This window comes from Phaseolus vulgaris, chromosome 11, assembly GCF_000499845.2.
Source record: "Phaseolus vulgaris cultivar G19833 chromosome 11, P. vulgaris v2.0, whole genome shotgun sequence".
Classification (NCBI taxonomy): Eukaryota; Viridiplantae; Streptophyta; class Magnoliopsida; order Fabales; family Fabaceae; genus Phaseolus; species Phaseolus vulgaris.
Window position 1 is genome coordinate 2,417,814 of NC_023749.2, and position 12,782 is coordinate 2,430,595.

Genomic DNA, 12,782 nt, shown 5'->3' on the forward strand with positions numbered 1-12,782 from the left:
CTCTTATAATCTTCATAAATGACAGGATGCCGAGTTAGCGAAAGAGGGAGTTATGAAAATTTATGAAGGAATTAAGCCAGGAAAAAGACTAAATAGAAGAAAAAACATGAGAGAAATTTTCTACAAGAGAGAAAGAAAAATATTAAAAAATCAATCAACTCGACTAAAAACCACTGTTTGTTTGTTTGTTTCTGACTACCATTGGTGCTTACTCCACTTGACTAAACACTTTTGTTTTTCATTTTTGCTGCTCTATTCATGTTCCAATCTCAACTTTGGAAGAAAAATATGGAGAAATGATAGCTTAAAACTAATTCGACCCACGTAAAGAAGAGAGCCAATGGGACTCACTGTCTTGTTTTTTATGTTTTTAAATTTTAGGTTCCTTTTGCTTTTCGAGTCCCTCTTTTTAATATTCCACCTCCATAATTTTTGTTCTCCTAAAGAAAATAGTCTGGGCCATTTGTTTGGCCCAGCCTTTTATTATTCACAGCACGTTTTTCTTACATATGCACCTCCATGTTCTTTTTTTAAATCCCTGGGCCTATTCGGTTGGCCCAACATTTTTATTATTGTTACTTCCATTTTTATTTTCCGACCTTCAGTTTTATTTACATGAAGGCACGCGTCATTCGTATTTAATAAATATAGTCATTTGAGTATTTATATGATCATACTCCTCTTTTACTTAATATTTTTTTCATGAAAAATTAAAAAATACATATATTTTCTTCAAATAAATTGAAATTGACGTGAATATTCAACGGCATTGGTGTATAATTATTGTATGACTCTAAATAGTATTAAACATAGATGCTTCAATTCAAACGATGGAAACAACTTGAATTTCTACTGTGTATTCAATCACCACCCGAAAGAGTCTTGAAAAATAGAAGTGGGCACATAAGAAATCTCCATTCTTAATGCGAAAGAAAGTAGAAAGTTGAAAATGTGAAATGAAAAGAAAAGTGATTAAATTGGTTGAGATGGTAATTTCTTATTGTCTATGAAATGTTGAAGTAATTGCAGAGCTTGCTTGGGAGTGAAAGTAGGAACTTGATGCCCAGCACCTCTTATGGTAACAAAAGTAAGACCATCATACACAATGCTCCATCCTCCCACCTGTAACACATCACAAGTTCATCCGTTATCATATACAGTTATTAGACAATCCGTACATATATAGTCTCATGCACGATTTGGTAGTCTCATATATAGTCTCAGACACGATTTGGTAGTCTCAATATAAAAAAGAAGAATTAGATTACATCGACTAAAAATTATAATATTTCGTAGTATTTAAACTTACTTCATTTCTTAATAATAAACCTACTTCATATTTTGGAAACAAAATGCGCTTTTCTTACCTGTCTGCTAGTATACCATGCCCTCCAATCCTCCACAATCCCAAGCCCCAACTTTCTCAGTGTGTATCTTGTTGCTGTTACTGGAATTCTTCCATCAGTATCTCCACTGTATAAACAAACCAATCAAATATAGATATTAAACCTATGAGATTTGATAACAAATATGTTGCAGTAATCTAATTAATGTACCTGTAAACCCAAATGCGAATACCACCAGCAATAAGCTTCTTGAGGACCGGAAGAATGGACTCTGGTGAGTCATTCCAAAATGTGATGTTATCACTAAGGACAAACACAACAGATGGACAACATCAATGTACATATTTCATTTGATTATACTATGTAATAATATAGCACAAAATAAGGTTGACTTTGATGATGTTTTTCACTCTTATAATGTTTTTACCAAAAACTGAAGTTAACCTATCACATGAATAAGTCTTAATTAGAAAGGGAATTAAAAAGGGTGGATGAAAACCTGCAGTGAGTCCATGGATAGGGAATTTTTGTGACATTGGCATGCAGTGCCTCTTGGACTTCTGGTCTGTTCAGGTAAACTTCAGTGTAATCTGATGCACAGGGATCATATCCAGCTCGGTTTCTCTGCCACCCATTCTGTTCAAACATGTTCTATAAGATTTACAAAAATCGATCTTCTCTATTTCTTAAATTCTTATAGATCAGTGTTTTTGTTAAAAAATAGTCTTGTTATTACATATTTGTTAACAAGGTTAAGATATGATTAATATGGTTTTCGTTTACACATGATGATAAAGTGATCAAAAAGTGATTCTTTGAATTTTACAACTGATACTATAATTAAAGCTTCCTTTTTTTTTCTGTCCAAGATGAATTCTTAAAGTATATTTTGAAACTGGTTAGTTGATTATGGGGGAATTTTACTTTAGACATGAAAAGTTGGTGGAAAGCTCACAAGTTTTGAAAAAATTTGAGAAGGTTCCTTTGTGGTGGTGCTGCTGAGGTTGCTGAAACACCTGGGAGTGTACAAGCTATACATGTCAATAATCTTGTACACATCAAAGTACTTGTTCAATTCAACGTTGCATTCAGTTGTTTGGTTTTGAATTGGACGTTTGAAATCGCATATGGCTGTGATATTATGGTACAGTGCATCTGATATCACTGCATGATCCCATGCATAATCTATCATACCCTTTTGATCCGTTTCATCGTCCAATAATGCATTTCCAATCTGCACAACCAATGCCACTCTCTCAAATTAATATGTGATTATAAACATAAAACATTATGTAATGTAATGAGAGAGTTTTACCAGAAATCCTTTGAAGTTGATGTAGTCTTTCTCAGCATGGTTGAGATTATTATCGAAGATAAGCTCAGAAAGTTGTGGAACATAGTGCCCTGAAATGGCAAATTTTAGTATGAAACAAAGAAAAGGTCCAGAACATATATATGCATGTAAATGTACCTGCATAGCTTTCACCAGCAATGTAGAACTTGTGTGATCTGAACTGTGGGAACCTCCTAAACCAGTTGATGATAAAGGTGTGTGAATCTTTAGCTGATTGTGAAAACATAGTAGCATTAATAAATAACACACTTGGAAAAATCAAAAGAACGAAAGAGTAAACAAATCTTATGTGACAGCACTATTACCAGTAATGGCGTCACCAAGCTCACTTATATCACTGCTGGTGTTGGTGTAGGAAAATCCCACTCCAACAGGGCTTTCCAAAAACAGAAGATTGACAGCTGCAGAAATCATATTGGTTAAGGATCATCACTTTTTCTAGCTTAGTCTTTTTCAAAAGAATAGATACTTATGCTGCAAAAATACTATCAACTTCTGTGTTAAGAATTTAAATTGACCAACCATTGTTCCATGAATAAGGGTTCAATTTCAGCTTTGGCTGGCTACTGTCTTGGAGAAAGAAGGGTCCTAGCTCCTCTGCTTCTCCATAACCAATTGAAGAACAACCAGGCCCTGAACAATATTCATGTGTATTTTCATTATATTAATTCCACTTATGTTCAATAAGTAATTTTGCATGAAAATAGTTCACTTTCTTTTTGCAAATTACAATTTTAATAAAATTTGTTTAACAAATTTAGAGTGAAAGTTGTAAATGATCTCTCAAAGTTAATTTCAGAAAATCAATGATTTTTTTAGTAAAATTGATAAAGTTGTATTGGTTGAATATGATTTTTACTTTAAAATTGTTCACATAATATACAACTTAATCATTTTTATAAAAAAATTTACCTAAAATTATAATTTAGGAACAAAATTACATGATGAAAAAAAAACATAATCAATTATCATTTTCTTATTTTTGATGATCAAATGCATCAAATCATTACAAGAAAATCATGAAATAGAAACCAATTTGTAGAAACCAAAATAATTAGTTGCAATAGTAACTAAATTAGAGACCATTTTAGAAACTAAAACGAAATTTGGTTTGTAAATTAGTTTCTATTATTTTCTATTATTGTTAAATAGTTTCTAAATTGGTATCTAATTAGCAACCAAGGTTTTTGCTACCAAATTTAAAAACTAAATAATTGGTTGTTAAAACATTAATTGCTAATTAGATACCAATTTAGAAACTATTTAACAATAATATAAACTAATTCAGAAACCATTTTTTTTTAGTTTCTAAAATGGTCTCTATTTTAGTTCCTATTGTAACTAATTATTTTGGTCTCTAAAAATTGGTTTCTATTTCATGATTTTCTTGTAGTATCAATTTTTATTGTCTTGTATTACCAATTTTTATATGATAAATTTTTTTTGTAATCAATCAGTATATACATCAATAAATTACATATATGTGACGAATATATTAACAAATAAAAAATAAAAGATGTAACGTATAACTAACTTCGAAAGTGACTAGCCATAGATGGTGATGTATGTGGAGGATATATATATATATATATATATATATATATATATATATATATATATATATATATATAAAATACAAAACGAATATGAATTGAAAAATCAAAATCAAATTTAAACTAATTGGAAAATTGCTAAATTCCAACTTCCATGTAATTATCATTGTAAACCAAAAAAGTAAGTAATGTTTATCCAAAAGGCAAAAGGCAAAGAAGCCATAATGATTTGGGATTCCAAAATTGAAAGAATGAATCCATGGAGTTGTTCAAGAGTTTAACTTTCATAAAACAAAATCATTGAGAACCTTAACAACCTTCACAAAGATGGGGAAGTGACAACCACACTTTTTTATTTATTTAATAATCATTCTCAATATAAAGTTTTTTAATGGCAATAATATATAAACTTTATAAGTCGAATGAAGCTACTTATATATTATTCTAATTCTAAAATAAATTTTTGGTTTATATTAAATAGGTTAAATATATGATATAAGGTTATTTATCTATTGCCAAATACTTTTAATAAAATTATTGAAATTAAATTTAGATATAATGATAAAAAGGACTAAATTGAAAGGGATAAGTAGCTAACAAAATAAGTATAGGAATAAAGACAAAAAAAGAGTGATAGTTTGGTACAGTTGAGAGAGAATCATGTGAAATTGCATCTTTAAAAAGAGATAAATGATAAAAGTATTAATATATAAAGAGAGTAGGAACTTCATCCTCTAAGTAGTTGTATTCTAATTCATAATATACAATTAGCTTTTAAAATAAGTAAAAAAAAAATACTTATAATTAAAATAAAAATATTTACATAAGTTAATTAAATAAATAAAATACTTATTTTTTATATAGAGAAAAAAGGACTAGACCTGAAAATATTTGAAAAAGGTAATGCGTGGATTTGAGTAACTTAATAGGACACAAATTACTAGAAGATGACTTTTTTAAGTAATTAATTTGAAAAAGGTTTTGAAAAAAAAAAGTAAAAGATGAAAGTGGTTAACAATTAATAAAAAAAAATCTTAGAAAATCATGAGTCAAGAGAGAAATAAAATCAAATATAAATATATTGTTATCATATTCAAAGGTGATAATTGGAATTTATAAAACAAATTTGTAATAACTCAAGGGAAGAAATTATATATTGATCAAATTCATATTGATTTTTTATTTATGTAATTAATTGTAAAATATTTAAACTTTAAATCTTATTCCAAAAATAATAATGAAATGTTTAAAAAGATTGGACGCTATATGCTATTATACATCTTAAATTTTTAGGAGAAATTATATATTATATATCAACAATATTAGTAGACACTACTTATACGTAATTAAAAACACAATGAATTTAAATAGATAAAATAGAATTAATTTTTTTATAAAAATGAAAGTAAAAGCTACTAATTTTACTGTTATCATTATTCAAGCCTAGAATAAGAAGAATATATTGAAATTTCAAAGTCAGAACTTTTGTTACTTGTGCACATGTTTGTTAATGTTTGATCATTCTCCTTTTTTTATTGCTGGTGTTAGTAATCTAAAGTTTTTTTGCCTTTATGTTCCTATCAACACAGGAAAAAGTGGGGTTCTCACTTCGGTTCAAAGCAATATTCATTACTTCAATTCATTTTCATTATGGCAGTTTCAGCTGCAACTTGAAGCCACTGACTCAGACTTTATAGTCAAATTTCCAACATGCTTCCTCCATTTTCAATTATATTTTTCTTACTAAGTTATTTTTTGCTTGTTGACCTCTATGTAACACTAATGGAGAAACACTTTCCATCATAACGTAAGAGTGCTCTAAAAGAGACTAAATTAGTTACTATATTAACTAAATTAGATACTATTTTACGGACAAAAATATTATTGATTTTTAAATTAGTTTTTAAATTGGTATCTAATTAGCTACCAAAACTTGATAGCTAGTTAGATATCAATTTATAAACTATGTATAAACTAATTTAGAAATCAATAATATTTTTAGTATTTAAAATAATGTATAATTTAATCAATATACTAACTAATTATTTTTAGTTTCTAAAATTGATTTTGTAGTATTAATCACATCTTAAAAAATCTGTACACCAAAAATGAAAAAAGGAGAAGCTAGTAGCTAAAGCTTTCTATAACCAATAAATTAGTTTAGCAAATGAATTTGGAAAAGGATTAGGTAACCTGTAAATTAAATATGTTGTTGTCAAACTGTGCAAGAAACAACTCATATTAATTATTCATAACAAAATGTGTGTATGAGTGTTAATGGATGTGGCAAAGTTGGTTTTCTCTCCTAAAAGAATAGTGAAAAAAAGGTTTCCTTCTACATCTACATTAATTGTTTATGCCCTCCATAACATTTATAAACCGTTTGAATGGCAAGTAGCAAGTCCTTTTCCTGATGCAGTAACCATTATTGGCATAAAGAAAATTCAATTCTGATATACTTTGAAACAAACCAAGGTTTCAAACTTTAAAACCAGAATGTGTTTGATAACTGACCCTATCAAATTAACACGACCATGGTAAAGATCAATGGATAAAACAACCTTTGGCATAACATGTTTCATACGTTGACTGCATAAAATGTCTGGTTTTCCTGATTAAACTATTTGAAACTATGATGGTTTTGCATATAATCTGGAGCACTTTTATGTTATTCTTTTAGGATTCAAACAATGAGTGGTGCATGACTTGCGCCAAGGAAAAATACCTGGAGTGGAGATCACTTATGAATTATGATATTCAATTTGTATATTGCAATGCCACATTTTTGTTTTAAATCATTAACTTGCTTTTTCATCTTGTGAATGTGATGAGGCTGCACGTGTTTTAGCTATATACAGAAGAGTTTTGTTGAAGCTTCTTCAACTTAGGTCGTAGAAACTAAGGAAAGGCACACCATGTTTGCTTCAGAATTGTTTTTTAGCAGTTTTCGTTTCTTTTCTTCCTTTTTTTTCCCTAAAGAAGAGTTTGTCTTTAACCAGATTTATACACTCACAAGTAATATATAGTTGACACGGAATTATTATATGTGGAAACATACGAATACCAACATTTTCTTGTCACAATCATTCACATGCAAAATTGGTATAAGAATCAGAACCCAGCTGGTAATTATACCATTATCAGTAACACATGATAGTATTTACCCTATATATACATGTGTGATGTTATGATCAAAACAAAAAATTCTTGTTAAATTTATGTATTCAAGAAGTATCATCAAATCGGCTTTAAGCCTAATTCAACTCATAAAACCAGTTTATGATATCAGATCAGATAGTGGGTGACCTGATAAGTCTAACAAACTCTTACTAAAATAAGTTTAAAAATTTTTGATCTCATATTAAGAAGTAGTCTTTAAACTTTGCAATTTATAAATCGATTTTATGAGGTTGAGTTAAGTTTAAAGTCGGTAACTGTGATATGATAGAAAGAGATGAGTTGTTGATTAAGTACCTCCATTGAGCCACAAGAGAACTGGTTTTTCTTCTGGTTTTTGAGTGGCTTCAAAGAACCAATAAAACAGTGCTCTTCCATGAGTTTCATTGACTGTGATATAACCTGCATATTGTTTGAACTTCACTGGTGGTTGCCCTGGTAATCCATAAACTCTATCAGCTTCTTGTTCTGCAAGTACTTTCCGACTAGAATAACTATCATGATCAGATACTGAAAGCTTTGACACAGCAAAAGCTGTTTTGGTGAAAGAGAGAAGAAGCAGAAGAAGAATATTGGAAATAAGTGAAGAGAAAGCCATAACTGATAATGTGTGTCCCTCAGTTTCTGTGGCTTTGGTTGAAATAAGGAAGAGAGTTGAGAAAAGAAGAAGAATGATGTGTATGAATTGCATATACTGTTGCTTTATCTATAAATCCCCCAAAACCACACTTTGGAATGGCATAATCAATTTTATTATTAAATATATTGGACCACCACAATGTCTCCATCAATCTCTATTTCTAGATGATAAATATTAAATAATATAATTTTTCAAATGTGATAAAGAAAAATCACTATTACCTACTTCTTATATATGATTTAAATTTGTAAATAAATTAAAACTTATTGATGGATTTATCTACATTTGTTATGATCTCCGTGGGTAAGATAAAGTTATTTATGGAATTTTTTATATGTTGAAATAATTTAGCGACAAAAATGTATAATAAAATTCCTACATAATTTTTGTGAGTTTTGAGGAAAAACTCTTACCTATAAATACTACGTACAGATAAGTCTATAGATATTTTACGTAGATAATATTTTTAAGTAATAATTTTAATTAAAATTTATAAAAATTACGTATAGATAAAATTCATGGTTAATTTTTGTAAATAATATTCTCAAATACAAATATTACTTAAGAATTTATATTTGTAGATAATATTTACCTACATATATTATTAATTATATACAGATATTAATAATATTATTATTAATTATTTATTTGTGAATTATTAATTAATTATTTATGAACTATTAATTATTTATTTATGTTTTTTTAATTAATTACTTACTGATATAAATCCATGTAATTACCTATAGATTTTTCTTCTTCTTATTATTATTAATAATATCGTTATTAATATTATTAAATTTTTTATTTTAATGTTGTTATTGATACTATATTATATAAATATTACTATCATTAATATTATTATTATTCTTAAAATTATTCATGTTGTTATTATTAATATTTTTTATTTTATTTTATGCTTGAAATTATTATTATTTTTGTACATATGATTTTTATATTTCACATGTACTAAGTGTGTTTTGACGCGAAAGTAGGTTATGTTACACTACTAAGAACATCAAAATTATATAAAGGAGTTGCCCAACTACTTATATATTCACTTTGGAATTTATTTTTATTTTTTAACTTGAATATACAAGCTTTCGTTTTATTTATTTTTAATTTGAAACTAATATATTTAAAGAACTATGTAGATATTATGAAAAAAATTGTATATATCTATAACTTCTAGATATTGATTTTTGAAGATATTAATTAATAAAAAAATAAGATTACTTTTAAATAGACAAAATTATAAAAACTTGACTAAAACGAATAAAAAAAATTTAAAATATTGGTTTGAACTAGTATTTTAAAAATGTAATTTTAAATTTAATCTAAAATATTTTTTAATTTAAAAGCAAGTATGAATTGTTTACTGTTTATTTATATTATTTTTCTATGCTCGGTATATTATTTGAAAGATATTGTTTCTTTTTTCTCACAAATTTTTTTATACATATTTTCAATATTAACACACTTGATATAGTAATATAAAGTTCTAAACCAAATTCTTATTAAAAGTGCTAAATAATCGACTATAAGAATAGGAATACTAATAAATAATTTTAGTACAGTTATCATAAATTTCAAAAGAAACAAATTGTTTTATAATATACATTAGTTTAACTTTTTTATAAATCAAGCATTGTATTTTTATTTTTTAAAACTTGTGAAGGTATTATCTTGAAATCGTTTAAGAATATTCACTACAAGGAAGTTACATTAAGTACATACTCACATAGTGGACAATCAAAGTAGACATGTTTTTTTGTCAACACTTCTTTTAGTACTTTCGATGTGTCTTTGTAGTAAAATTTAAGAGTGGACATGCTAACATAAGGTTGTCAAAAAAAATTGGTATGGGTTGCTGTCAATATATATTTTTTAATTAAAATTATGTATGAATATATTAATTCTAGGATTAAATTTTTTTTTTCTTTAATTCAAAATTTAGACCATCTTGATATTTATAGTATGAAAATAATTAAAATAAGTCTTTATCTGTGTAAAATGTTTGATAAAAAATTTTAAAGATTGGTAATTTTTTTTTAAAATTCATTGTTGTTTTGATTTCAGACTAATGCTTACTATTACTATTCTCAACGAAACAATAAAGTGAAACCTCAAATTGAATCAATTTCACATATAAAAGTATCTGTTCCAATCATTTTCATACTACAAGCACAAGTAAATAGTCTAAAGTTTGGAATAAAGAGAAAAACTAATTTCGTTTTATAGTAAAATAAATAAAAAATATTTAACACTTAATTCTAACAAAACTCCTATGGATATTCTCAAGAATATTTATGTTCAGCTAAAGAGATTTTAGTTAATCTAAATGTTGTTTGAAGTGAGATTAGACATATTCTATTCTCCTTAAAGACGGGTTTTGTTTGGATTGTTTTGGGCATAATTAAAAGAGATTGCAGATTGGACTTTTTCAAAGGTTTGGAAATTGAGTGGAAGTGAAAGTTTTGTATTTGAAGGGACATTATTTGCCAAATGGTCAATTGCTTTGGGTTCAAATCTTTGAAAATTGCTTCAACAAACATATCATACACACACTTTCCTTTACACTGACGTCTAACAAGTTTTACATAACATATCAATTGGGATTAATCGTAATTTATATTTGTATATATATATATATATAATTTTTCTTAATATACCAAAAAATATTTTAAAAATAAAATAGTCTAATCATAGTTCTTAACTCAGAATTGTCTTCCCTAAGCCCAGAAAAAAGTTGCACAGTATTATGTGGGTGGCTGCAACCAAAAAAGGTAATGAATAGAGTCAAAAGAACAATAGAATGTGAATATTCTATTCCAATTTTCTGCCGGCTTCCTGTATTTAGGAAAAACTACATTAAGCTACACATCCGGCCCAAAACGGCAAGGTCAAATTAGTGAGGAGAAATAATTATTTATTTATGTAAAAACAAGATAAAAATAAATGAGTCTTAATTATTGAGTATCTATTAAAAAATTATTTTATTCGGGTTTTAAATATATTTTATTTTTGTTTACATAACCTATTATTTGATTTGGTTGTTTTACTTGTATAACTAGATAGAAACTCATCAATTTGAAAATTGATTTTTCTTCTTCGGTCATGTTTTCCTTCCTTATCTTTTTGTGTTCAGATTTCATCTCTCGATCAATAATGTATCTGTAAAAAGTTCTATGATGCTTAAATGAGTATTCAGCATTTAAAGATGATTAATATCATAATAAAAATGTACTTTATTCTGTATAACATACTTGTTTATAGATTTTTTATTATTATTATCAAAACTTTCATGTTATGCATTGTTTATAGAGTTTGTAATGTGTTATATTATTGATGGATCATATTTAGATTTTTTAACTATTATGGGACCTTTTTTTTTTGTTTTTACCAAAATGGGGTCATTATCAAAAAATTATAAATTTGAGGCAAGTCGTGTCAAGTTGGCACGACTTTGTCCACATCATATTTTAAAAAAAATCTTGTTTTTAAATAAATATATATTATAATTATTTAATTAAAATTAAAATTATAAGTTATGTAATATTTGAAATTAATTTGATAAATATTTATTTTATGAAGGAATAAGTACTTAGGTAAAGAACATGAGAAAATTAATAATCAAACTTGAAATTGAATTTTATTATCAAGCTTGTTTGTGCGGACAATTGCTTCTATTGTGACATTCGATTCTGCAATATGAACATTTTGTTTGTTTTTAATATTTTTTATTAATCTAATAACCAAATTAATATATTACATTACCGTCAAACATGATCCATACACAATTATTCATTTTTTTATTGCTTAAAACTAATACCCTTAGAAAATTATGTATCAAATTAATTTTAAACATCACATAACTTACTACTCAATATATAAATAAGAAAATTTTAAAAAAAAAAATAAAAAATAATATATATATATATATATATATATATATATGACGTGGACAAAGTCGTGCCAACTTAGCACGACTTCAGGCTGACGTGACAAAGTCGTACCAATTTGAGACGACTTCTACATATGAATACAAAATTTATACATATGACGTGACAAGTTGGCACTTCCAAATTTATAACTTTTTTTAAAGCGACCCCATTTTAGTAAAAATGGAAAAAAAGTCTCATGATGGTCAAAACCCTTCATATTTAACCTATATCATAATTTAAAATAAAATTACCTAATCTTTTTATTTTACTCTAATACATTTATTTTGGATAGTCGACCTTTGATACCAAATGTTAGGTTCGAGATCAACTAGTACAACTATAAACTAAATAAGTTAGTTTGTCCTTTTGTCTTCAACTAAATAGTGAACCAACATATCCTTGACATGGATTTGGTAGATTTTATTGCGAGTGTGTGCAAAAAATCTAGAAAAGGAAACGGAAAAAGTGAGATACAAACATGAGCGTCTAAGTTGAATACACAGACACACCAATAATTGCTGTAAAACCCAAATCTTCGAATGAGGAAGCTCCTCTGCCATTGGAAGAAGATTTTAATTCTAAAGTGGTTGAATTTGTGGCACCTATGATGCTATAATTGATAACTCTCCTTGAATTCTAAATTTATTACAGATTTATTGTGCGGATGATATAAACATCGAGCATATTTGTTCACGGAAATTCCAACCTTCCTATAGCTACTTATTTTGTTATTAAGAATGCATTGATAATGCTCCTTTCAGTAATTTCTGG

General features: G+C 27.0%; 1 protein-coding gene across 1 annotated transcript; it reads right to left on the reverse strand.

The window, feature by feature from the left end:
- Positions 1-817: 817 nt before the first annotated feature.
- LOC137835787 (serine carboxypeptidase-like 34) lies at positions 818-8,119 on the reverse strand. Its single transcript, XM_068644838.1, has 10 exons — positions 7,728-8,119; positions 3,223-3,333; positions 3,006-3,101; positions 2,818-2,910; positions 2,662-2,750; positions 2,302-2,580; positions 1,846-1,982; positions 1,557-1,649; positions 1,368-1,473; positions 818-1,122 (listed from the first exon to the last, which is right to left on the reverse strand). The coding sequence occupies exons 1-10, from the start codon at positions 8,026-8,028 to the stop codon at positions 973-975; spliced, it is 1,455 nt and encodes a 484-aa protein (XP_068500939.1). The 5' UTR covers positions 8,029-8,119; the 3' UTR covers positions 818-972.
- Positions 8,120-12,782: the final 4,663 nt, after the last annotated feature.

Bases quoted from the DNA above. Each gene is read 5' to 3' on its own strand.
- LOC137835787 (XM_068644838.1), bottom strand. From the start codon at position 8,028: ATGGCTTTCTCTTCACTTATTTCCAATATTCTTCTTCTGCTTCTTCTC. The intron at 3,334-7,727 runs GTACTTAATCAA...AATATTGTTCAG, and splicing joins TCTCTTGTGGCTCAATGGAG to GGCCTGGTTGTTCTTCAATT. The intron at 3,102-3,222 runs GTTGGTCAATTT...TGATTTCTGCAG, and splicing joins CCCTTATTCATGGAACAATG to CTGTCAATCTTCTGTTTTTG.